Raw genomic sequence first — 22,984 nt, 5'->3', positions numbered from 1 at the left:
GGCTTTTCTGCTTTAAGAAAACGCAGCCTGCTCGAAACGCCTGCCGATCTCAGCCAGAAGTCTCCCCTGCCGAGCCCGAGGCCAGGGACGCTGGTGTGTTTACATGGAATTCTCGCGACAGCTGATTCGAAGCTAAAAGCACGTGGATGTGGCAGCTGCCAATCACTTTTACCTAGCCACTCAGACTGCCCTAGCCCGCCCTCTGCCCCGCCTGCGGAGATGTGTTTACCTTCCGGGAGTCTAGGCTGGTGGGTCCCTGGTCAGCCCTGCCGCCTTGTAGGTGTCTGGATAAGGGGCCACTAAGAAATTTTGTTGAGGTCCTTAACGGTTAGCGTCATAGAAATGGATGTTAGTGAACATCTGGAAATGGAGAGGCCTCAGACTTTGGGGGAAACCTGTTGGGCAATATAGGGATACATAGATAGTAGAAGGATGTCTGGGGCTTTGCAAAATAGACATTGGATACATCTTAACAGTCCCTGGAGTTTCAACAAGTCATAGACCGGGAACTCTCAGCTTGAGAAACCCACACTCACTCTGGTAGCTGTGTTTTATCTTTCCCCTTAGCTTGTATTAACCCTGTGCCTAAATCTATGTTAAACACTTTTTTTCAGTGATTGGGATAGCACATCCTTGTAATCCCAGAGATTGGGAAGCAGAGACCAGCCTGGTATACATAGCAAGTTCCAAGCCAGTCCAATGGCATCAAGTTTGAGACTCTTTCCCTCCAAAAAAAAAAATCTTAATAAACTCTAATTCTTTAAGAAATCGTAAATGATAGCCAGGCGGTGGTGGCGCACGCCTTTAATCCCAGCACTGGGGAGGCAGAGGCAGGTGGATCTCTGTGAGCTCCAGACCAGCCTGGTCTACAGAGTGAGTTCCAGGACAGCCTCCAAAGCCACAGAGAAACCTTGTCTCGAAAAAACCAAAAAAAAAAAAAAAAAGTCATCTCGGGCTGGAGAGATGGCTCCGCAGATAAGGACACTGACTGTTCTTCCAGAGTTCCTGAGTTCAATTCCCGGCAACCACATGGTGCCTCACAACCACCTTGAATGAGATCTGGTGCCCTCTGCTGGCATGCAGACAGAAGACTGTATATACACTAAATAAAATATTTTTTTTAAAAAGTCATCTCTATGGCACTGTCTTTCTTACAGTTGCTATTGCTATGATGAAACACCAGGACCAAAAACAACTAAGTGAGGAAAGGTTTTATTTGGCTTACATATCCCAAGTTCACAGAGAGAAGCCTGGGAAGGAACTCAAACCTGGCAGAAACTTGACACGAGCTGGTTCACAGGCTATGAAGAAGTAGTTCTTAACTGATTTGCTACTCATGGCTTCCTCAGCATGCTTTTGTATAGAACCCCAGACAATCAGCCCAGGGGTGACACCGCCCACACTGGGCTGTGTACTCCCCATCAATCACTGAGAAAACGTCCTACAGGCTTGCCTAAAAGCCAGAACTTACCTTTCTGTTGTGTATGTGTGTGGTTTCAAGACAGGGTTTCTTTGTGTAGCCTTGGCTGTCCTGGAACTTAGACATCCACCTGCCTCTGCCTTCCAAGTGCTGGGATTAAAGGCATCCACCACCACTACCCAGTGCCACATCTTAATCTTATGGAGGCATTTTCTCAATTGAGAAATCCTCTAATGACTATCATTCACAAATGATGACTTTTTTTCCTTCTTGAGCTCTTCATAATGTAGAAACAAAAGGAAAGGCAGGCATGAATGGGAACGTTTATGAGAATGTCGCCTTCTGTCTACCTCCAATTGCAGTTTTGACATGAACCCAGGTGAAGCACGCAGCTCAAGGGCTATAAACACTGATGACTTAAATGTCTTAGTTGACCAAAATGGTAGCAGAAAGGATTTCTTCTCCCATTGTAGTTCTCAGACTAAGCAAGTGAATGGTCTCTGGATTGGGGGGACTCCAGGGTTTCCTGAGTTAGGCAGAGAATAGGCAGTTGCTGTAGCCAGGTTATCAAGCTGGTTCAGTTCATCTAGATTAACCCTTCAGGGTCAAAAATCCTGCTCTCAGGGCTGGCAAGATGACTGGGAAGGTAGAGGTGCCTACTGCCAACCCTGACCACCTGAATGCATGCAATGCCCAGGACTCACATGAAAGATGAGAGCAAGCTGCCCTCTCACCCCCACCCTACCCCAACACAATAGTGATTCAAAAGAAATTTTAACGATCTCCTCTGTCTACTTAGAAGGAAAAAGATGTTCAAAGGAATCATATGTTCAAGACCATCCTTCACGACATAGGGTATTGGAAGCAGCCTATTCTACACAAGACCTTGATATACATACATATATGCTCCTGCAGACATGAAGAGGACATGAACTTAGATGGTGCCAAGGTCCTCAATGGCCATCCTGAAAAGGATGTTTTCCAAATGAAGACTATTATTTTTAGTTGTTCCCATGTCTCCCCTGTAATTCTTTTCATTTTTTATACTTGTTTTTTATTTTATGTGCATTGGTGTTTTGCCTACATGTATGTCTCTGTGAGGCTGTCAGATCTTAGCGGTACAGACAGCTGTGAGCTGCCTTGTGGGTGCTGGGAATTGAACCCAGGACCTCAGGAAGAGCAACCAGTGCTCTTAGCTGCTGAGCCACCTCTCCAGCCTGCAGGTCTCCCCTATAATTCTTAAGGGAATGTGAGTGTGTGTGTACCTGATGGGAGAGAGGGTGGTTGGAAAGTTCTACAGGTGGAGGGACATTAAGGGTAGGTGAACAGCCAGAGCTGGGCACAGTTACAGGATAAGGCGGCTAGTGGTGGAGAGGCTAGGGGTTGAACCCTGGGTTGTGCAGGCTGGAGGCCAGACTGGGCCACCTAAGACTCAACTCTCATTAAACAAACATTATAGATTAGTCATAGAGGCTCACACCCGTACTCACTGGGCTCAGGAGGTTGAGACACGACTGAAATCTAATGCCACATTAGGCTATTAGGCTACATAATGCATTTAAAGCCAGTCTGTGCTATCTGGTAAGGCACTGCCTCAAAAAATGAGAGAGCGGGGGAGGGGGGAGAGGGAGAGGGAGAGAGAGAGAGAAGGAAAAACTCAGGCTAGACAATCACAATTCACTTACTTTGGTATTTGCTTGCATTGCCAGTTCGAGATGTCAATAAGCAGTATTCACTCATTAGCATTGTTCTATGATACAGCACCTGACTTTGGTTGGACCCAGTGAGACTGATGACTTCACCTCCCAGATGCTAAGACTACAGGCAAGCCGGGCATTGGTGATGCACACCTTTAATCCCAGCAAAGGAAGGTGAATCTCTGTGAGTTCGAGGCCAGCCTGGTCTACAAGAGTTAGTTCCAGGACAGCCTCCAAAGCCACAGAGAAACCCTGTCTCGAAAAACCAAAAAAAAAAAAAAAAACTAGAGGCAAGCATTACACCACATCCAGATATTTCTCTTGACCGCAACTATGAAGTTCATTTTGAGTGGAAGAGAATTAGGTCTTCGTTCTAATTATTGCCACATATTATTTTATTAATTACTAGCTGGGCATGGGTCAGATTAGCATGTTAGATTACCTTTCAAATGACTACAGATCAAAAACCTAAAGTCCCCCACCTGTTGTGGTAATGCATGCCTGGAATCCAGGATGCCAGAGGCTGAGGCAAGCTGGTAGCAAGTTTGAGTTTGGCCTACATACCAAAACTGTCTCCCAAAAAAAAAAAGAGTAAATGAATTAGAAATGAAAATTTTAGAAATGGAAGAATATAATGATATATCAAAGAAAAGTGAAATGAAATTAAAACACAAGAATGTGGTGCTAGAAAAAGTTGGTAACAGCTAAAAGATTCCTAAATCTGGTAAAGGATACAAACCTACAGATCCAAGTTCAGACAACCAAAAGAAATTAACTCAGGGATTATTCAGGATTGGTTAGTTGCAGATATGAAAACAGGAGGAAAGTAGACCTAAACAGTGCTGGGTACATGAGTGAAGAGACCAACTAATGTATACAATTATCATGTGAATATCAAGATCCTATAACTCCATTTAAAAGCATTCCCAAAGACATCCCATGGAGCTCCTAAAATCTAAGTTTTCAGAATTTCAACAGTGCTACCCCATGGGACAGTATCCTAATGTAATAAACAGCACATCAAAGTCAACCTTCATTTCACTAGAGTCAAATGCAGAGCCCTGTGGCTAAAGAAAAGCACTGGCTGCTCTTCCAGAGGACTTTGATTCAGTTCCCAACACTCACATGATGGTTCACAAATTGTGACTCCAGTTCCAGGAAATCTGACACACTCTTCTGGTCTCTATGGGCACTAAACTTATACATGGTGTACATATTTACATGCAGGCAAAATTATCATAATCATAATGTTTTTAAAATACAGGGCCTTGCACCTGGTAAGCAAACAATTACATTAAACCCTTGATCCTTTTACCTTTCCTGGTCACAATTCCTGACTCACATTTATCTCTCTGGTTTTGTTTTATCCATTATTGTTTTGAGACAGTCTCAGGTATCTCTGGTTGGCCTAAAAGTTTGTAGCAGAGAATGACTTTGAATCCTTGATCCTTCTCCTTCTACCTCCTGAGTGCAAGGATTACAGGCATATGCCAAAATACCTGGTTTGTGCATTTCTGTGGTCAAACCCAGGACTTCTTATGTGTGAGGCAAGTACTCTATCAGCTCAGCCACATCCCCAACCCTCAATGAGGCTTCTTGTTCCAAATTAACAGTTTAAGAGTACAATTACACATACGCCACATTTATATACTCTTGGTACTTTAGTATTTCCCTTTAGGTTTTATTGTATTACCAAAGAAAGAGGCCAGACCTTTACTGAACACTTACAAGCTATAATTGAATTATATTGTTAGATATTTGTTTCTATGTGATCTATATTAAAATAAGAACTCAGAGTACAAAAAACTTACATGTACACAACTGTTAGTACCTACCATAAAGATTCACCAACAAACAAGCTGGGCAGTGGTGTCGCACGCCTTTTATCTTAGCACTTAGGAGGCATAAGCAGGTGGATCTCTGTGAGTTCAAGGCCAGCCTGGTCTACAAAGCTAGTTCCAAGACAGCCAAGGCTACACAAAGAAGTCTACACTTGAAAGGAAAAAAAAGTCACCAACAAAACGCCAGCAGCATAAAGAGCAACAGTTCACTGATTTATTAGATGGACATTCTTGAATAATCAATGAAAACAGTATGATATAAAATAATTTAGGAAATGTTGGGAATTAGCAGCACCATCTGTTATTGAAATAGCAAGAAAAACTTTACGTAATTTAAGCTAACACTAGAAGAGGGTAACTATATGTCCTAATGTCACTGATCTGGAACAAATGATGGTGTTTTAGGCAAACACACCTCCTTCTATGCCAGAAATTTCAGTAAGCATTTCAGATGTACTATTCTAGAAAAAATGCTACTGCAGTTTTAAGAGATACTGCATAGAGTAAGTGGGACAAGGAGACTAAATCAGCGACGTTAGCATGGCTCAATGCTCTTCCTATGAAATGTTAAGTTATGGGTTATGAAATGAGAAATAAAATCTTTTTAAAAGACACTAATGGTCCCTAAGAAACATTAAGTGGAGCACAGATCACTATGAAAATACATCACTTTTCCAGTTTGCTTACTAATTTTCTTTAAAAAGTCATGTGTTCTTCACAAGTGGTGTATACAAGTGTATAATAAGCATTTTAAAAAGTTTAAACACGTTTAAAATCTTACAGATTCTTCTGAGTTTTCTTCCACGTTAGCCCTGTTATAACAATTACTATGTGTCAGAGTAAGAGACTGGACTTGTGTAAAGGATACAGATTTACACACATTTTACAGCAACTTATTCCCTACATCTACAAAATTCACATTTGTAGTACAGGCAAGTACAAGGCCAGGATAAAACTGTTAAATTCCAAAAAGTCAAAACTGTATACTCTTTATTTGTCCCCTTTAAAAAAGTTCAACTTCGGCACCAAGTTTAAAAAGCCCTCGTATCCTAGGTAGGAAGAGCCCACTTCCCAGGCCCATCTCAGCACACACACACAGTTTTCCGGTGCTGCTGTAGAAGAGGATTTCCAATCTTCTTCTGGCCCCTGAGTCTACGCCGCATGGTCAGTTTGACTGAGTGTCTGCGCTGGGATGCTGCAGGGAGACTGGAAGCCTGGGCCCCACTACTTCGACTTAAGCCATTTCGTCGGTGCTTCTTCATAAGAGGGCCAGAGTTGGATTCTTCTAATGTCCTTTTAAAATTGGCAGGAGGAGTTCTTTCAACTTCTTGAGCTTTCATCTGACCTGGAGTTGACATCTTTAAATTTTTTTGGTCCATGATAGTATTTGTTGAGTTAGTCGGCACAAGGCCAACTGACAGGGTATTAGTCAAAGAATCGTGAATCCTTAAAGTCAGGGCTTTAGGACAATTTTCTTCAAGTGCCTCTGAATCTTTTGAGGTCATCACTACAGTCTGGATACTCCCTCGAGCTATCTCAGCTGGGACCTCCAAAAACTTCTCTGAGAAAGCATTACTACGAACAAGAGCAGGTATATGGTCCTTAGCATTCAACCTTGGCCATGGATCTTCTTCCAGTGACTAGAAAAAGAAAATGAAAAATAAATAAAACCATAGAATGCACTCACTTCCTTTACCATATATTTTCTGCACCAGGTAGGAGGGGGAGTGCTGCAAAGGAAGCAGTCGATACAAAGGCATCAAAGGAAGAGCCACACCTTCATCAGAACAGATGGAGACGACTCGTGCTCACAGGTACATCGCAACTACAGTCTGGATCAAATAAGGTACTCCAAAGCCTCAAAACAGACCTCTTAAAACAGACACAAGCACACACTCTACCAAGCCATTCACACTGTGCCAGATGCAGAAAAGAGCAAAATTACTGCTATTGATATTTTAATTTCTTTACCCAAACTCCATATTCTTTCATTCCTTCCTCCTTTCCTTATTTCATAAGACAGGGTTTTTCTGTGTAGCTCTGGCTGTCCTCACTCTGTAAACCAGGATGGCCTTAAACTCAAAGATATGCCTGCTTCTATCTCCCCAGTGCTGAGATTAGAGGGGTGTGCCACCATTGCCAGTCCAAACTCTACATTTTCATTTTATGTGCAGTAATAAAAAACTATGGAAGAAATAATTTGAATTATTTTACATAAAATCCTTATTCTTTTCCATATTCTTCCATGACAAAAACATTTTGATAAGCCAATGACATCATCCCAACTTTCTGGTAAATCAAATAATGCCTACCTACCTACATAAACCTTTTTTTTGGCTTTTCAAGAGGGTTTCTCTGTAGCTTTGGAGGCTGGGATTAAAGCTCCATTTTCAATTTTAATATAAAATGACATAATTAGGGTAAAAAAGCAAATTCCTATTCAATGCATTAAACACCTACAGGCTTATAGTATTCTAATAATATATATGATATATATTATTACTTGTACAAGTAAACTTTGAAGTCTAAATATGTGGTTTTTTTTAAGATTTATTTATTACATATACAGCGTTCTGCCTACATGCCAGAAGAGGACACCAGATTGAATTGTAGATGGTTGTGAGCCACCATGTGGTTGCTGGGAATTGAACTCAGGACCCCTGGAAGAGGAGTCAGTGCTCTTAACCTCTGAGCCATCTCTCCAGCCCCCCTAAATATGTTTTTAAAAATTGAATTTTAATGGGCCAGTGAGATGACTCAGCAGATTAAAGCACTTGTTGCCAAGCCTGAAAACCTGAGTTAAATTCCCCTGAACCCACATGGTAGAAGAAGGAAACCAATCTCCACATATGTACACTGCCATAACATGTATATGTATAAACACATATGTACATACAAAATAAATGTAGTTAAATTTTTTGTTAACTACACTTTTCAAAAATGTATGTGTGTGAGCACAGGTACCACAATATGCATGTGCAGAAGTCAGAGGACGAGTTACATGTGTTCTCTGCTTCTACTGGGCAGATCCCAGGGCTGAACTTAGGCAGCAAGCACTATCATCAACTAAGCTATGCCCATGGTCCTTAAAAACTGGGGACAGTGTGTCATGTAATCCAGGCTGGTGTTGAACTTGCTATATAACTACGGAGGACCTTGAACTTCTGATTCTTCTGCCTCTACTACCTAGTGCTAGATTACAGGAACAGGCCAACACTCAGATTTATTTAGCACAATGAATCAAGCCCAGGGCTTCATGTATAGCAGGCAAGCTCTCTGCAAACTCAGTTACATCCCCAGTTCTCTAAATGGCCTCCTGACAAAAACTTGTTAAAACTAGTTAGCTTAATGTTGGTGATGGAGGGACTCACTATAACAAATGAAAATTTTTCTGTTTTCTTTTTAAATTCTAATTTGTGACTATTACCCATGTAGGAAATGTAAAGTACAAGATTAAAGCTATTATGTCATAATGGAAACTCAGATAGACAATAATTTACTCACCTGACAAACATTAGCCACCAGATATAAACTGAGAAAACAGGTCATGAAGAGACCTTAATAAGAATAGCAGCCAGGCACTGGACTTACACGTGATGACACCTTGCAGGTTTTCATGAATATATTCGTGTATGTGTACACACTCCTGTGTGTGCCTGCAGGTGCTGGTGTGTCCGTGCACAAGCGAAGCTCAGGATAACACTGAGTGTTGGTCCTAGACTTCTGCCTTGTGAAAAGACAAGGTAAGAGTACTTTGTTTTCTTTTTGCTGTGTGTGCCAAGCTAGCTGGCTCATGGATATCCAGACATTCCCTTCTCTGCATTATATCTCCCCACAGAGGTGCCAGGGTTACAAATGTTCTCACTAGATGTCCAACTTTCACATGGATTCTAGGGATTCACACAACAAGTCATCCTGCTTGTACATCAAGTATTTTACCCACTGAGATATCTCTCTAGTCCCTCCTTTTCCTTTCCTTTCTTGCTAATATAACCCAAGAGTTCACTTGCTAAGAAATTTTTGTTGTGATAGTATCTCATTCTGTAGCCCAAGCTCATCTCAGACTTAAGAGTGATCCTCATGTATAAGCCTCTCCACTTGCCCAGGTTCTGGAATTACAGCAGGAATCACTACATGAGTTGTTAGGGAACAAGAAAGTAATATAATTTTCCTTGAACACATGGTCCTTCTACCCATGCTGTCAAGGGCACCCACAACCTTGCCTGCCTTGGAAAGAAACCTCTTCCTCCCCCCTGTTGTGAATCAAGATGTGAGCTCTCAGGGCTGACAAATGGCTAGCAGTAAGGAATACTTGGTTTGCAAAAGACCCAGGTTAAATTCCCAATACCCACACAGCAGCTCACAACTGTCCATATTTCCAGCTCCAGGGGATCCAATGTTCTCTTCTAACCTCTGAGGGCACCAGGCATACATTCAATGAAATAATCTAAAAAAATTAAAATGAGCTTTTAGCTGTTCTTTCACATCAGGGACTCTAACCCTCTAAAACCATAACCCAAATTAAGCACTTTCTTTTTGTAAGTTGTCTTGGGGGACTAGAGAGATGGCTCAGAGGTTAAGAGCACTGGCTGCTCTTCCAGAGGTCCTGAGTTCAATTCCCAGCAACCACATGGTGGCTCACGATTCTTAATGAGATCTGGTGCCCTCTTCTGGCCATTGTATCCATAATAAATAAACCTTTTAAAAAATTGTCTTGGTCATGGTGTCTGATCAGCAATAGAAAAGTAAACACACACACAAAATAAACACTCTAAGCATGAATTTTATGTAACACTAACATAACTTTCAAACTGTAGAAATGGGCTGGAGAACTCCCAGGCAGTAAAGTGTTTCCTATGTAAGTATTAGGACCTGAGTTTGATCCCCAGAACCCTTATTAAAAAAACTAGGCATGATGGCACATGATTGTAATTGCAGGCTTGGAGGTATAACTTGCTGACCAGCTAGTCTAAACTACTTGGTTGAGCTCCAGGTCCCAATGAGTCCTCATCTCAGAAAACTAGACAGCATCTAAGGAAAGATATAAAGTTGACCTCTGGACTACGCATATTCTTTCCCTCCTCTCCTCTCTCTCCTCTTCCCCTCTCTCCTCTCTCCCTCTCCTCCTCTACCCCCCACACACACACCCTGTAGCACTGAATACCTTGACTGGTGGTGTAGAACTTGGGGAAGGAGTCATCACACAGGTTTCTTGGCTGTTGTAAGTAGGACTCTCAGTCAGGTTCAGAAACAGCTCATCTTCATTGGTGAAGTTCTCCTGATTGTCTACTCCTGGAGAGATGCAGATTACGATGGCACTCGTGTTATCTGCGCGGAGCATACGCTGCCTCCAGCGGCCAAGTGCTCGGTTCACAAGCATTTTGGCACAGGATTGTCCATGCTCACCCTATATTTAAAAGAACAAGAAGGAAGACCATTGATTCTCATTTACTTACCAATACATATGTATCAAATTAAAAACCTTGATGGATCTAATCTGTCACCAAGCCTAATGACTCAATGTCACCAGTTCAGTCCCCTAGACCCACATGGTGGTAGGGAGCAGTCCCCCATCAAACTGCACTCTGACCAACACACATGCACAACCACATGCAGAAACACAATGAACAAAAACTTAAAAAAATTTATTAGAAACCATGCTAAGTATGACCAAATTAAATAAAATTCAATTCTTAATCTCTATAATCATGTTAAAATAATACACCTATAAATGTAAAAACTAACTGGGCGGAGGTGGCACATACCTTTAATCCCAGCATTCAGGAGGCAGAGGCAGGAGGTTCTCTGTGAGTTCGAGGCTAGCCTGACCTACAGAGCTAGTTCCAGGACAGCCTCCAAAGCCACAGAGAAACCCTGTCTTGAAAAACCAAAAAACAATACAAAAAAAAAAAAAAAAAAAGACCAACACAAAAAGTTTAAAGATGAGCTCTCTGTAACTTTCCTAAAGTTAGAGGAGACTAGACTTTCTGATTACAGAGATGAAGATGCATGCATTAACACTTGTTGCTGTTTGTTTTGAGGTTAGGTCTCCCTTTATATCCCAGCATGGTCGTGGTCCCTTTCTTTAGCCTTTCCAGTGCTGAAATCACAGGTTTGTACCATCACACCTGGCACATTTGTGTCAAATTTAACCACCAGATAAGATTGTATTTTATTCTATTGTTTTTATTTTTGGGGCTGGTCTTGATCTGGCTGTCCTGGAACTTACCAGACTGGCCTCAAACTCTCAGAGATCTGCCTTTCTCTATCTTGGAGTAATCTTTAAAAGGAACTAAGTATTATAAATATAATTAACAAATAAGACAATTAGGCATGGTGGAAAAAAGGCTACAGGGGCCAAATTCTTTCTAAAAGAAGAGCTTCTGAGCTCACCATGGTGACATGTACCCGTAGTACCAACTACTCAGGAAACAGGAAGATTGTTGGTGCCCAAGAACAGGGACCCAGACTGGTAACACACAGAGAGAGTCAGAGTATCCTAGAGCTTACTGTGTGGCCCAGGCTGGCCTGGGACTCTCCGTCTTCCTGCCTCACATATTCCAGGTACTATGATTACAGATGTTCACTCAGAAGTGGAGTATCATGAGTTTTGAGCTACAGAAACTTTATATACCATAAAAGAAAAATTACTATACTCAATTTGGAAAAAAGATTCTAATTTTAGTGATGTAAAAAGGAGAGACAGGCATGATGGTGCACACCTGGAATCCTATCACTCATGAAAGAAGGAGAGTCTGGAGTGCAAGGCCAGCCTCGGGTGCCAGAGTCTGAAACCAAACTGGGATACATGAGAGCCTGTCTCAAAAAACCCAAACCAAACCAAACCAAAGGTGTAAAGTATGAGTATAAACTATCTAAACTGACTAAGGGCAATGTCAGTGTTCAGCACTAACTCCTGTGTTCCTGAACTCTTTGGGACAACACCAGCGATCAGGAGGACTCACTGTGAAGCATTTCTTTGCCTTTCACGTTTTCAGCAGAGCTTTACTTCCCAGCAAAGCTCCATGGAGAAATGTAATACCACACATGCTTTTTCTATTCTTTTTGGAGACAGGGTCTCCCTGTATAGCTCTGGCTATCCCAGAACTCACTATGTCTGGCAGGCCAGCTGGCTCTCCTCTACCTCCTTAGTGCTGGGATAAAAGTGTGTGCCACCACCACCCCACAAGTTATCTCATCTTAGTTATCAGATAACCACTAACTGCAATACACTACGTCTCTGAGTAATAAACACGTCTTTAATCCCAACACTTGGGAGGCAGAGGCAAGCAGATCTCTGTGAGTTCAGGGCCAGCCTGGTCTACAGAGCGAGTTCCAGGACAGCCTACAAAAACAATACAGAAAAAAACCTGCCTTGAAAAAAAAAATAAATAAATAAATAAAAATGGATTTTGACAACTCTTAGTTTTCCCAAACTCACATTTGATGAGATTGATATTTATACAGTCTGTTTGTTTTCCAGATTAGGTGCGGAGGATTGAACATGAAGCATGGTGGTACAGACGTGTAATCTCAACTATCAGGAAGGTAAGAAGGAGGATTAACCCCAAAACTAGACACAAATTTTAGGTCAACCTAATCAATTTAGGAGAGAACCTATCTTAGTAAAGTTAAAAAAAGAAAAAAACAGTCTGAGGGTGCAGCTCAGAGCTAATGCACTTGCTCAGCATCTGCTAAACTATGAATTCAATCCTCACTGCCAGAGAACAAACTCCACTTTACATATTATGCTAAGTAAAACCAGATTTTAAAAAAGGCCCCGTGGTAGATCATACTTATAAGAAGTATCCATCCAAAGCACCGAGAAACCCTGTCTCGGAAAAACCAAAAAAAAAAAAAAAAAAAAGCAATATCCAAAGTAGGTAAGTACGTAAGAACAAAAAAGCCCAGTGGTTGAAAGGCATATGGGAAAAGGAGGACAGTGACTGGAAATGGTTATGAATTTTATTCAGAACAATGACGAGACACAAGATGAACATCCTTAGCTAGACTCATGACCATGGACAACATGACACAAACATTTTAGACAGTATCAAACCAGCCTCCCTTCTCACCATTAAGTATTTTTTCTCCTCTTGGTCTTGGCACATGGAAATGGCATCTTGAGGTGGAATCATATTCCAAAGTCCATCACTTCCCAGGATAATATATTTGTGCTTCTGGGGATCAAGAGTGTGGACACTTGTGTCTGGTTCAGGTGACACCACAAACTTACCACTGAAGAAATCATAGCTCCAAAGGTCACCTGGGCAAAGGAAGCAAAAGATGCAGTAATTATTGCTTTCAAGGTAAGAGTGTCACATCAGCAGAATCCCCAGGCCCATTCCAATAGGTACAGAACAGCACTGCCAATATTCAAAACCCATGCAAACATACTAGGGACAACTCCCTCATAGCATGGAGATTTGCAGCAAACACCTTCTTCCTTAACCTTAAAGTACTAAGCAGTCTCAGAATATTCCACATTTTCTCTCATTTGTAATTCCTAGATTTTAAGCAGGTATGAAAGATCATGTATTTATAGAATAAAGTTAGAAATGAAACTGTCTAGGGTAAACAATGGGGACTAATGGGAGAGGGAGCGTGAAGAATGCAGATAAGAGGGCATGGGAGACAACTTGCTCAAAGTACAGACATACTTAAATAAAAATGACCTTGCCGGGCGGTGGTGGCGCACACCTTTAATCCCAGCACTCGGGAGGCAGGGCAGGCGGATCTCTGTGAGTTCGAGGCCGGGCTGGACCGACAGCCTCCAAAACAATACAGAGACACCCTGTCTCATAAAAACCAAAAAAAAAAAAAAAAAATTTACCTTAACCTGGCAGTGGTTGCTCATGGGAGGCAGAGGCAGGTGGATCTCTGTGAGTTCAAGGCCAGTCTGGTCTACAGAGCGAGTTCTAAGATAACCAGGCTACACAGAGAAACCCTGTCTCAAAACCAAAAGAAAACAAACAAGTAGAATTGACTTTCTATAACCAGCACCATGTACAATTTCTATACCAATGAAAAAATTTTAAATCAAGATTATGCCATGGGGTAGAGATATACATTAAAAATAAGAGTGCTTGCTGGCTGCTCTTCCAGAGGACCCAGGTTCAGTTTCCAGCACTCACATGACAGCTCACAACTGTCTGTAACTCTGTTTCCAGGTAATCTGACACCCTCACACCAATACACATAAAAGAAAGTTAACTGAATTTCTTCTTTTTTCTTTCTTTCTTTCTTTTTTCTTTTTTTGGTTTTTTCGAGACAAGGGTTTCTCTGTATTGTTTTGGAGGCTGTCCTGGAACTCACAAAGATCCACCTGCCTCTGCCACCTTTGGGATCAAAGGTGTGCGCCACCAATGCCTGGCTAACTGAATTATTAAAAGAAAATAAAAGTGTTTACTGAGCATGTGTAAAGACCTGGTTTGATTCCCAGAGTCAGAGGTAAGTATATATTTATTAATTCTTTCAAACAACAACAAAAGAAAACTGCCTTGTTTATCACTTTTCTTCTAATACTATGCTGGAGTTCCTTCTCAGCCCAGCAGGATAATAAAAATACAGATGAACTGAACAGGAGGAAATTATTCATGGGTAATTTCAGTTGTACAGAGAAAACCAAATAAATTATTTGCTTTTGAATGGCTATCTTTTTCTCAGCCCACTTCCTTCCCAGGAAATGCTTTTTTCTTTCTTAATTAAACAATTTAATATGGATAATACAGATCTAAGAGGCACTAGGTCAGTGAGATGGCTCAATGGCTAAGGATGACTACTGCCAAGCCTGACAACCTGAGTTTGATCACTGGGACCCCCACAGTTAGATAGAGCTGACTCTCAAAAGTCACATGTATGCTGTGGCATGCATACACATATACCAACATACACATATACAACATTTTTTTTTGTTTTTACGAGACAGGGTTTCTCTGTATTGTTTTGGAGGCTATCGGTCCAGCCCGGCCTCGAACTCACAGAGATCCGCCTGCCTCTGCCTCCCGAGTGCTGGGATTAAAGGCATGCGCCACCACCGCCTTGCACAACATATTTTTAAGAATGGGCATTAAGAAAACAGAAAAAGGAGGATGGACAGATGTGTTAGTAATTAAGAGCACATTGGCTGCTCTTACAGAGGACTACAGTTCAATTCCCAGTATCCATATGGTAGCCCACATCTGAAACTTCTCCTCTGGCCTCTAAGGGCACTGGATGCATACATGGTTTACAGACCATGTGAAAAAAAATAACCATACATATACACCTAGAAAAGGCAATATCATGCTAGGCATGGTGGCACACACCTTTAATCCTAGCACTCAGGAGACAGAGACAGGCAGAAATCTGAGTTCAGGGCCAGCCTGATCTTAAAGAGTGAGTTGCAGGACAACCAGGACTACACAGAGAAACCTTGTTTTGAAAAATCAAAAAATACAAATAAAAAGAAGACAGAAAAGAGAGCAATATACACCCAACACATAAAAGACAGGCTTCTCAAGAAGAGTTGTCTAGAAAGCCCATTTGAGATGGGCTCAAGTTGCTTTAAATTCATTAGTAAAAATCAAGAGTCTGAATTTTTAAACTCATCACAACTCATACTTAAGCCAGTTCCCTGACTGCATCACAGACTATCATCCTGTAGTTTAAAGGCAGAGCCTCCGGCACTGGCAGGTGGCTGCCTGCTGAGTGATCATTCCCCTTTTCTGCCAGTAGAGGGCGCTGAAAGAACACCAGAAGCGGAAGTCCCTCTAATTCATTTGATCCTGTGTGTAGCACCTGACAGCTAAGCTAGAAAGTGCACACAAAACCATCAAATGTCAGACCACCAAACAACTTCCCCCAAATTGTCATCAACTCTGTGGCTGCCTGTCTCCACCCTGTGGCTGACCTATCACGAAGGTTCCCAATGCTTTAGTAATCCAACCTCAAAACTACAATCAAAAATACCTGTTATGACCTAAATCTTGAAACCAGTCATGGTGAATATTCAACTATTATAATACTGGCACTTGTGAAGTGGAGGCAGGAGAATCAGGAGTTTTTGGCTAACTCACCTACACAGCCAATTCTTCAAGTTAGCCTGTACTATACAAAACCCTATCTAGAAGAAGAAGAGGAGGGGGAGGAGGAGGAGGAGGAGGAGGAGGAGGAGGAGGAGGAGGAGGAGGAGGAGGAGGAGGAGGAGGAGGAGGAGGAGAAGAAGAAGAGGTAGAAGGAAGAAGCAAGAAGAAGAAAAGAAAAAGAAAAAAATTTTTTAAAAGTCCATGACGCCAGATGGTGGCGGCACACACCTTTAATCCCAGCACTCTGGAGGCAGAGGCAGGCGGATCTCTGTGGGTTCAAAGCTGGCCTGGTCTACAGAGTGAGTTCCAGAACAGCCAAATCTACACAAAGAAATCCTATCTTAAAAAAAAAAGTCAGGACATGATTTGGTGGGTAAAAACACTTGCCACCAAGCCTTACATCCTGCTCCCCAGCACCCATATGATGGAAGAAAATCTGGGGAGATGTTCTCTAACCTCCTGAGAGCACTACGGCACGTGTGCACCCTACACAGGCATGAGCACACACCGTTGAGGGGTGGTGACGGCTACACAACTACGTAAATGGACATGGCGGCCCTTATGTCTCTTCTTGTGCTAGAGCAACCCAAGACCTATGTCAGGTCAGGAAGTGATCAACCACTGTGAATCTTTTCCCTCAGGTTTTTATTTGTTTCTTGTTTTTGAGACCAGATTTCACTATGTAGCCCAGATGGTCTTGAACTCTCAGCCTCCTGACTATACTCAGCCTCCTGACTACACTTCCCTAGTAAAAAAGACAGCTGAGATGTAAGTAGTTAACAGCCCAGTTCTCCATGGAAATGATTGCTTGATGAATGCCTTTTCCCCATTCCTTAGCTATGACAATTACGATCTTGTACTTGCTGTACTTCATGCACAAAGCACTAAGTGTTTATCTGCTCAGAGCCATAGGTATAGTTCAGTGATTGAGAACAGTTGTTTGGTATACGTAAGGCCCCACGCTTAATCTAGCACTGAAAAGCACAACAAACCATTCAAGAATAACAGATGAGCCAGGCGTTGGTGGCACACACCTTTAATCCCAGCACTCGGGAGGCAGAGGCAGGCGGATCTCTGTGAGTTCGAGGCCAGCCTGGTCTACAGAGTGAGTTCCAGGACAGCCTCCAAAGCCACAGAGAAACCCTGTCTTGAAAAACCAAAGAAAAAAAAAAAGAATAACATGTACCTCCTATGTGGTGGGATGAAGTATGGGGAAATCAAACTTTGGGTCTTAGACATGTTAGGCAAGCAATCTACAACTAGGCTATAGTCCCAGCCTCAAATGCATGAATTATTTTCAGGAGGAGGAGGTGTTGTCTGAGACAAATCTCACTGGGCTAGCCTCAAACACACCATCTCCTGGTCTCAGCCTACATAAATGCTGAAATTAGAGGCACCACAACTACCTCCAGATTTTGAAATTGTTATGGTCAAGGCACATATAACCATTTTATTATAACTCATGACTTATCAACATTTTAGTTGGTGGCAAAATCAGATGGGTGTGACAGTACACACCCAAAAAAATAAGGCAAGGGGATTCAAGGCAAGACTAGACAATAAAGTCAAGACAAATAAGTTCAGACTAAACTGTAAATTCAATGCTAGGTCATCGCTAAAGTGGTGATTCTCAACCTGTGGGTCACGACCCTACATATCAGATATCCTGCATATTAGATGTTTACATTATGATTCACAACAGTAGTAAAATTAGTTTATAAAGTAACAACTTCATAGTTGGGGTCACCACAACATGAGGAACTGTATTAAAGGGTAGCAGGATTAGATTGCTAAACTTTCTAGGGCTTCATAGCAAGACAGTGTCTCAAAAAACAAAAAGTTACAGATATAACCGGGGTTGGAAGAACACACCTCTAATCTCAACTCTCAGAAACCAGAAGCTAAATGATCATGAAGTGGAGACTAGACTAGGCTACACAATGAGAGCTTGCCTTAAAACAAAAACTATTATAAATATCAAAGAGGATACAACATGCCATCCCACTCTGAGGCTCTATTGGCAGTTAAAGGTTGCTCGGAATGTGAAATGTTGTCTTCAGTGACACAGCTGCTGGGAAAGTTGTACACACTCTAGTAAGCAGTGATTACCAAGCTCATGCAAGCAATACCAATTAAACTCAGTGGACCTCACTCCTGCATATGTACTTATGCAATGAGTGAAGAAAGATCTGACGAAGAAGATGAGAACAAAAGGAGGTAATAAGGACGACATTATATACAGTGATAAAAGTGTCAAAAGTAAGTTTAAAAAAAAAGACAGAGGCAGGTGGTGGTGGCGCACGCCTTTAATCCCAGCACTCAGGAGGCAGAAGCAGGTGGATCTCTGGAGGCCAGCCTGGTCCACAGAGCAAGTTCCAGGACAGCTAGAGCTATACAGAGAAACCCTGTCTCCAAATCAAAAGACAAAGATGACCCAATACTTATCGCCTAGACTCAACTACCTTCGACATTTCCCCCTACTTGTTTGGTCCACACCCTCATCTGTATTCAGTATTTTCTACATGACTACCAATTCAGACCTGAGTAAGATGAGATCTCAGTGTAGTTTTGATTACAGCTAGTGAAGTTGAACATTTTTCCGTATGTATATCAACTATGTGTCAGTTGTTTTTAAACATTTTTTAATTTTATTTATTTAGGTATGTGTGCACACACATGTGTGGGTGTACATGTGCCACGAGATGCACATGGAAACAACTTGAGGGAGGTGTTCTCCCTCTAACCACATGGGACCCAGAAATCAAAGTCAGGCTGTCGGGCATGATGTAACACACCTTTAACCATAAGCTTTATTGGGCCATTTCTTTGGCCCAGTATTTTTGGGTTTGAGAGGCAGAATCTCACTACCAAGAACTCAATGACCAGGCTAGTCTCAAACTTGAAGATTGTTCCTCCCTCTGCTTTCTGAATGCTGGAATTATAGACATGATCCACAACCCAGCCTTTCCTTTTTGAGACAGGTTGTCGTGTAAGCCAATAGACATGAATCAAACTCATGCAATTGAAGATGACTTTGAACTTCTGATCCTCTGTCTCTACCTCCAAGTACTGATTATACATATGTACCATTACACCTAGTTTACTTGGTACGGGATCAAACTCTGGGCTTTGTATGTGCTAGGCAGGTACTCTAGGAATTGTGTCACATTCCCATCCCAATTCCAGCACTTTGACAATTCCTGATATACTGCACAATTTTTCCCATGTCAACACCCATGCCTGAAATATTTTTCACAAAATTCACCCATTACCTACTTCCTTTTTTTCTGAAGCTTAAGAATACTAAGGGATGCAGTAAGCAAGAATATTTTTTAAAAAAGCTTAATTATAGCATTAAGCCCACACAGGCATGTTTGTATATATGTATCTGAGTGAGTGTTGACAGACACACAGATCTCTAACTATCCCTAGGTGTAAATGAAAATTAGAAAGACCTCAAACACAGAAAACAACTGGTGCTGAAATACTCTAACTCCTCCCACACATTTAAAGGGTTTTCATACCTTCATCATCTCTAATCTTACCATGTAAGACACCTCAGCTCTCCATATCACCTTTATTTCACCACTGAAAATATAACAAGATTTTACCAAATATAAATCCATCTTACCGAGTGCTCTTGCTACAGCCAGAAAGGGAATCTGATCAATGACTGTACTCCTTCTAACAGGTCCACTGTGAGAGAGCCGAGGTCTTTTCCAAACTACACGATTCACTCCAGACTTGTTCATCACACTAAAAAGGGAACAGAGTTCATAAGAAGTCTAAATGATTAAAATATAACCAAGCCTGATATGGAAGGAATCAATAAAATGAGATTGCATTATCAAAAAAATGATGCATGCTTCAAATACAAAGATATAATAAGCCAAGGTTCCTGCTATAAAAAGGCAAACAAACAGTGTAGGGTTTACATGAAAGGAATTTGACTAGAGAAGGGAAAACAGGACCAACCGCAAAGAATATGAAAATGAAGAGCTAGACAAAGAAAAGCACAGGATGACAAGACTGAAGTACCAGGGAAGGTGAAAAAGAGACTTGATAAATGGGAAGCACGTCCATAGAGGAATTTAGAGGGTTTTCCAGTTTCTTGGGATGAGGGAAACAAAAGAATACCAGCTGCAATGTTTCTGACTTGAAGATTAATAGGAGCTGGGCATGATGGCTACGCCTACTTGGACTAAAGATTCCTGTATATTTCAAAGTATGAAACTAGCCCTGGAGAGCAGAACAGCTTTACAGATACATATCTGAGAGTTACAGAATAGGAATATCCTCCTACAACTATGCCCCAAAAACAATAAAAATCATTAATTAATATATAAAGGAGTTAGTCACCAAAGGATACCTAAAACTTTTTCTAGGACAGGGTTTCTCTGTAGTTTTGGAGCCTGTCCTGGAACTAGCTCTGTAGACCAGACTGGCCTCAAACTCACTGCAATCTGTCTGCCTCTGCCTCCCGAGTGCTGGAATTAAAAATGTGCACCACCACCACCTGGTCAACATTTTTAAGTCTGGTTAAATATTTGGAGGGAAAAATCAAAGTATAATAGAGATAGTGCTCATTCTGTGCTTGGTATGACAGAATGAGATTTACTTAAAGGAAAATTTACTCATTTCAAATTAACCATGGTTTCTTTGACACACACATAAACAAAAATTCTCTGAAAATTTTTTAAAAGATTTATTATCTGCATGTACACCTGCATAGTTAAAAATGGTTGTGAGCCACCACATGGTTGCTGGGAATTGAACTCAGGACCAGTGTTCTTAACTGCTAAGCCATCTCTCCAGTCCTCTCTCATTTTATTAAAATGCCAACAGAGGGGTTAGAAAGATGGCTGCGTCTATGAAGAGTCTGCCAGAAAAACTTGAGTTCTACCCTCAGGAACTAAATAAAATCAAGGCATGGTAGTGCTGACAGCATGAAGATCCCTGGAGCTTGATGGCCAGTTAGCCTACACAAGTCAGCCAGGCCAGGCCAAAGTGACAGATCACCTCATCTCAAACACCAGGTAGATAAACCAGTTCCCGCGGTGTGATGATGTGGTAGTGTGGTGATATGTGGGTGCCTGTAATCCTACCCACTAAGGAGCCTGGGCAGAAGAATCATGATATCTGAGGGCACTTGGACAGCATAATGAGAACCCATCTCCAAATAAACTTGAGGGGAGGGGCCAGCAAAATGGGGGAAAATGAAGTAGACTGGCCATTCACAAGAACATGAAATAGGAGAAATATGAGAATGGATGCCAACATTCTGTCTTCAAGGTATCTTAAAGCCAAAATGTTCTTTCTAAGAGACTGCAACTGACAAGATGAGTCTCCGGACAGAAGCAATTCCAGTAGCTGTCTCCAATACAAATATTCTAGAAGTTTTCTTGAAATTTCATTAGCAAGGACATCATGGTTTTTGGGTATCTGAGAAACAAGACAAATAATGGTACTGGTTAAGGAAAAAAAATTTAAAACCAAAGCAATGTTATAAGACACTACTTTTACTGCAATGCCCCACTGTTGCTCTATACTAAAAGGCAAATGGAAAGAACAGCCTGACATGCAGAGCTAACTGCGCATCAACAGAAGGCTGCAAAACAAGAGTGCTGGCCAACCGCCTAGGTGGGGACAGAGGGAAGACAGGAAATAACTTACCATAAACGGCTCAATTTGTGCAAAAAGACACCTGCTCCCAAATGTCAATAAGCATGTGTCCAACTGTCCAGATGGTATTTTTAAGTGAAAAGGCAAAAAAACATAAACTCTTTTTTAAAATGCTATTAAAAAATGAAAGAAAATATAACTTTAAAAATTCAAGTTAGAAAATAAAATAGGGGCTGGAAAGATGGCTCAGCGGTTAAGAGCACTGGCTGCTCTTCCAGAGAATCCAGCACCCACATGGCAGTTCACAAATGTCTATAATTCCAGCTCCAGGAGATCTGACACCTTCACACCAATGCACATAAAATAAATGTTAAATAAATTATTAAAAACAAATAAATATAATCTCAAAAAGTATTTTCTGTAAAAAAAAAAAACAAGAAGGAATCAGGCCCACAAATATTAAAAATGTGTAGTAAGAGACTAGTGAGGCTGGAGAGCATTAGCTGCTCTTCCAGGCGTCCAGAGTTCAATTCCCAGCAAACACATTGTGACTCACAACCATGAATAATGAGATCTGGTGCCCTTCTTCTGGTGTGCAGGCTTACATGTAGGCAGAACACTATATACATAATAAACACATCTGAGAGAGACAGAGAAGACACAGAGACAGACAGACAGACAGACAGACAGACAGACAGACAGACAGACACTATTGACAACACTGGGCATGGTGGCTCACGCCTTTAATCACAGCACTTGAGAGGCAGATACAAGAGCTAGTAACCAGGACAGCCTCCAAAGCCACAGAGAACCCGTCTGGGGGGGTTGGGGGACACAACAAACAAAAACAAAACAAACAAACAAACAAAAAACAGAAACTAGTGACACAACTCAATGACAGAACATCTGCCTAACGTTTGCAAAAACCTGGGTCTGATATCCAGAAATGACAATAAATAAAATAATGCTTCAATTAAAAAGATTATGGGCGGTCAGGTGTGGTGGCACATGCCTTTGATCACAACAATCAGTAAGCAGAGGTAGATCAATTTTTGTGAGATCGAGGCCTACATAAGTTCCAGGACACCCAGGGTTACAGTGAGACCTTGTCTCAAAAGATAAACAAATAAACAAATACTAAATAAATACAAATTATTGGGGCTGAAGAAATGGCTCAGCAGTTAAGAGCATTGGCTGCTCTTACAGAGGACCCAGGTTCAATTCTCTTCCAGATGTTCTGGGTTCAATTCCCAGCACCCACTTGGCAGCTCACAACTACATGTAACTCCAAGATCTGACACCCTCACATAGACATCCATGTAGACAAAACACCATTAC

The 22,984-nt window shown here is 41.5% G+C and overlaps 1 protein-coding gene across 2 annotated transcripts in view; it reads right to left on the bottom strand.

The window, feature by feature from the left end:
• Positions 1-5,150: 5,150 nt before the first annotated feature.
• Positions 5,151-22,984, bottom strand: part of Ppm1d (protein phosphatase, Mg2+/Mn2+ dependent 1D) — a 32,360-nt gene continuing 14,526 nt past the window's right edge. For both annotated transcript variants that reach the window (XM_021231085.2, XM_005076909.4), the window contains exons 3-6: positions 19,656-19,780; positions 13,034-13,224; positions 10,123-10,365; positions 5,151-6,598 (exon numbers count right to left, since the gene is read on the bottom strand). In XM_021231085.2, the coding sequence (XP_021086744.1) occupies positions 6,041-6,598; positions 10,123-10,365; positions 13,034-13,224; positions 19,656-19,780 (1,117 nt within the window). In that variant the 3' untranslated portion in view covers positions 5,151-6,040. The remainder of the gene's footprint in view (positions 6,599-10,122; positions 10,366-13,033; positions 13,225-19,655; positions 19,781-22,984) is intronic.

Source organism: Mesocricetus auratus, unplaced genomic scaffold, assembly GCF_017639785.1.
Source record: "Mesocricetus auratus isolate SY011 unplaced genomic scaffold, BCM_Maur_2.0 Super-Scaffold_100007, whole genome shotgun sequence".
Lineage (NCBI taxonomy): Eukaryota > Metazoa > Chordata > Mammalia > Rodentia > Cricetidae > Mesocricetus > Mesocricetus auratus.
The sequence above is the reverse complement of the archived record's forward strand: the minus strand, read 5'-3'. Positions and strand labels throughout refer to the sequence as shown.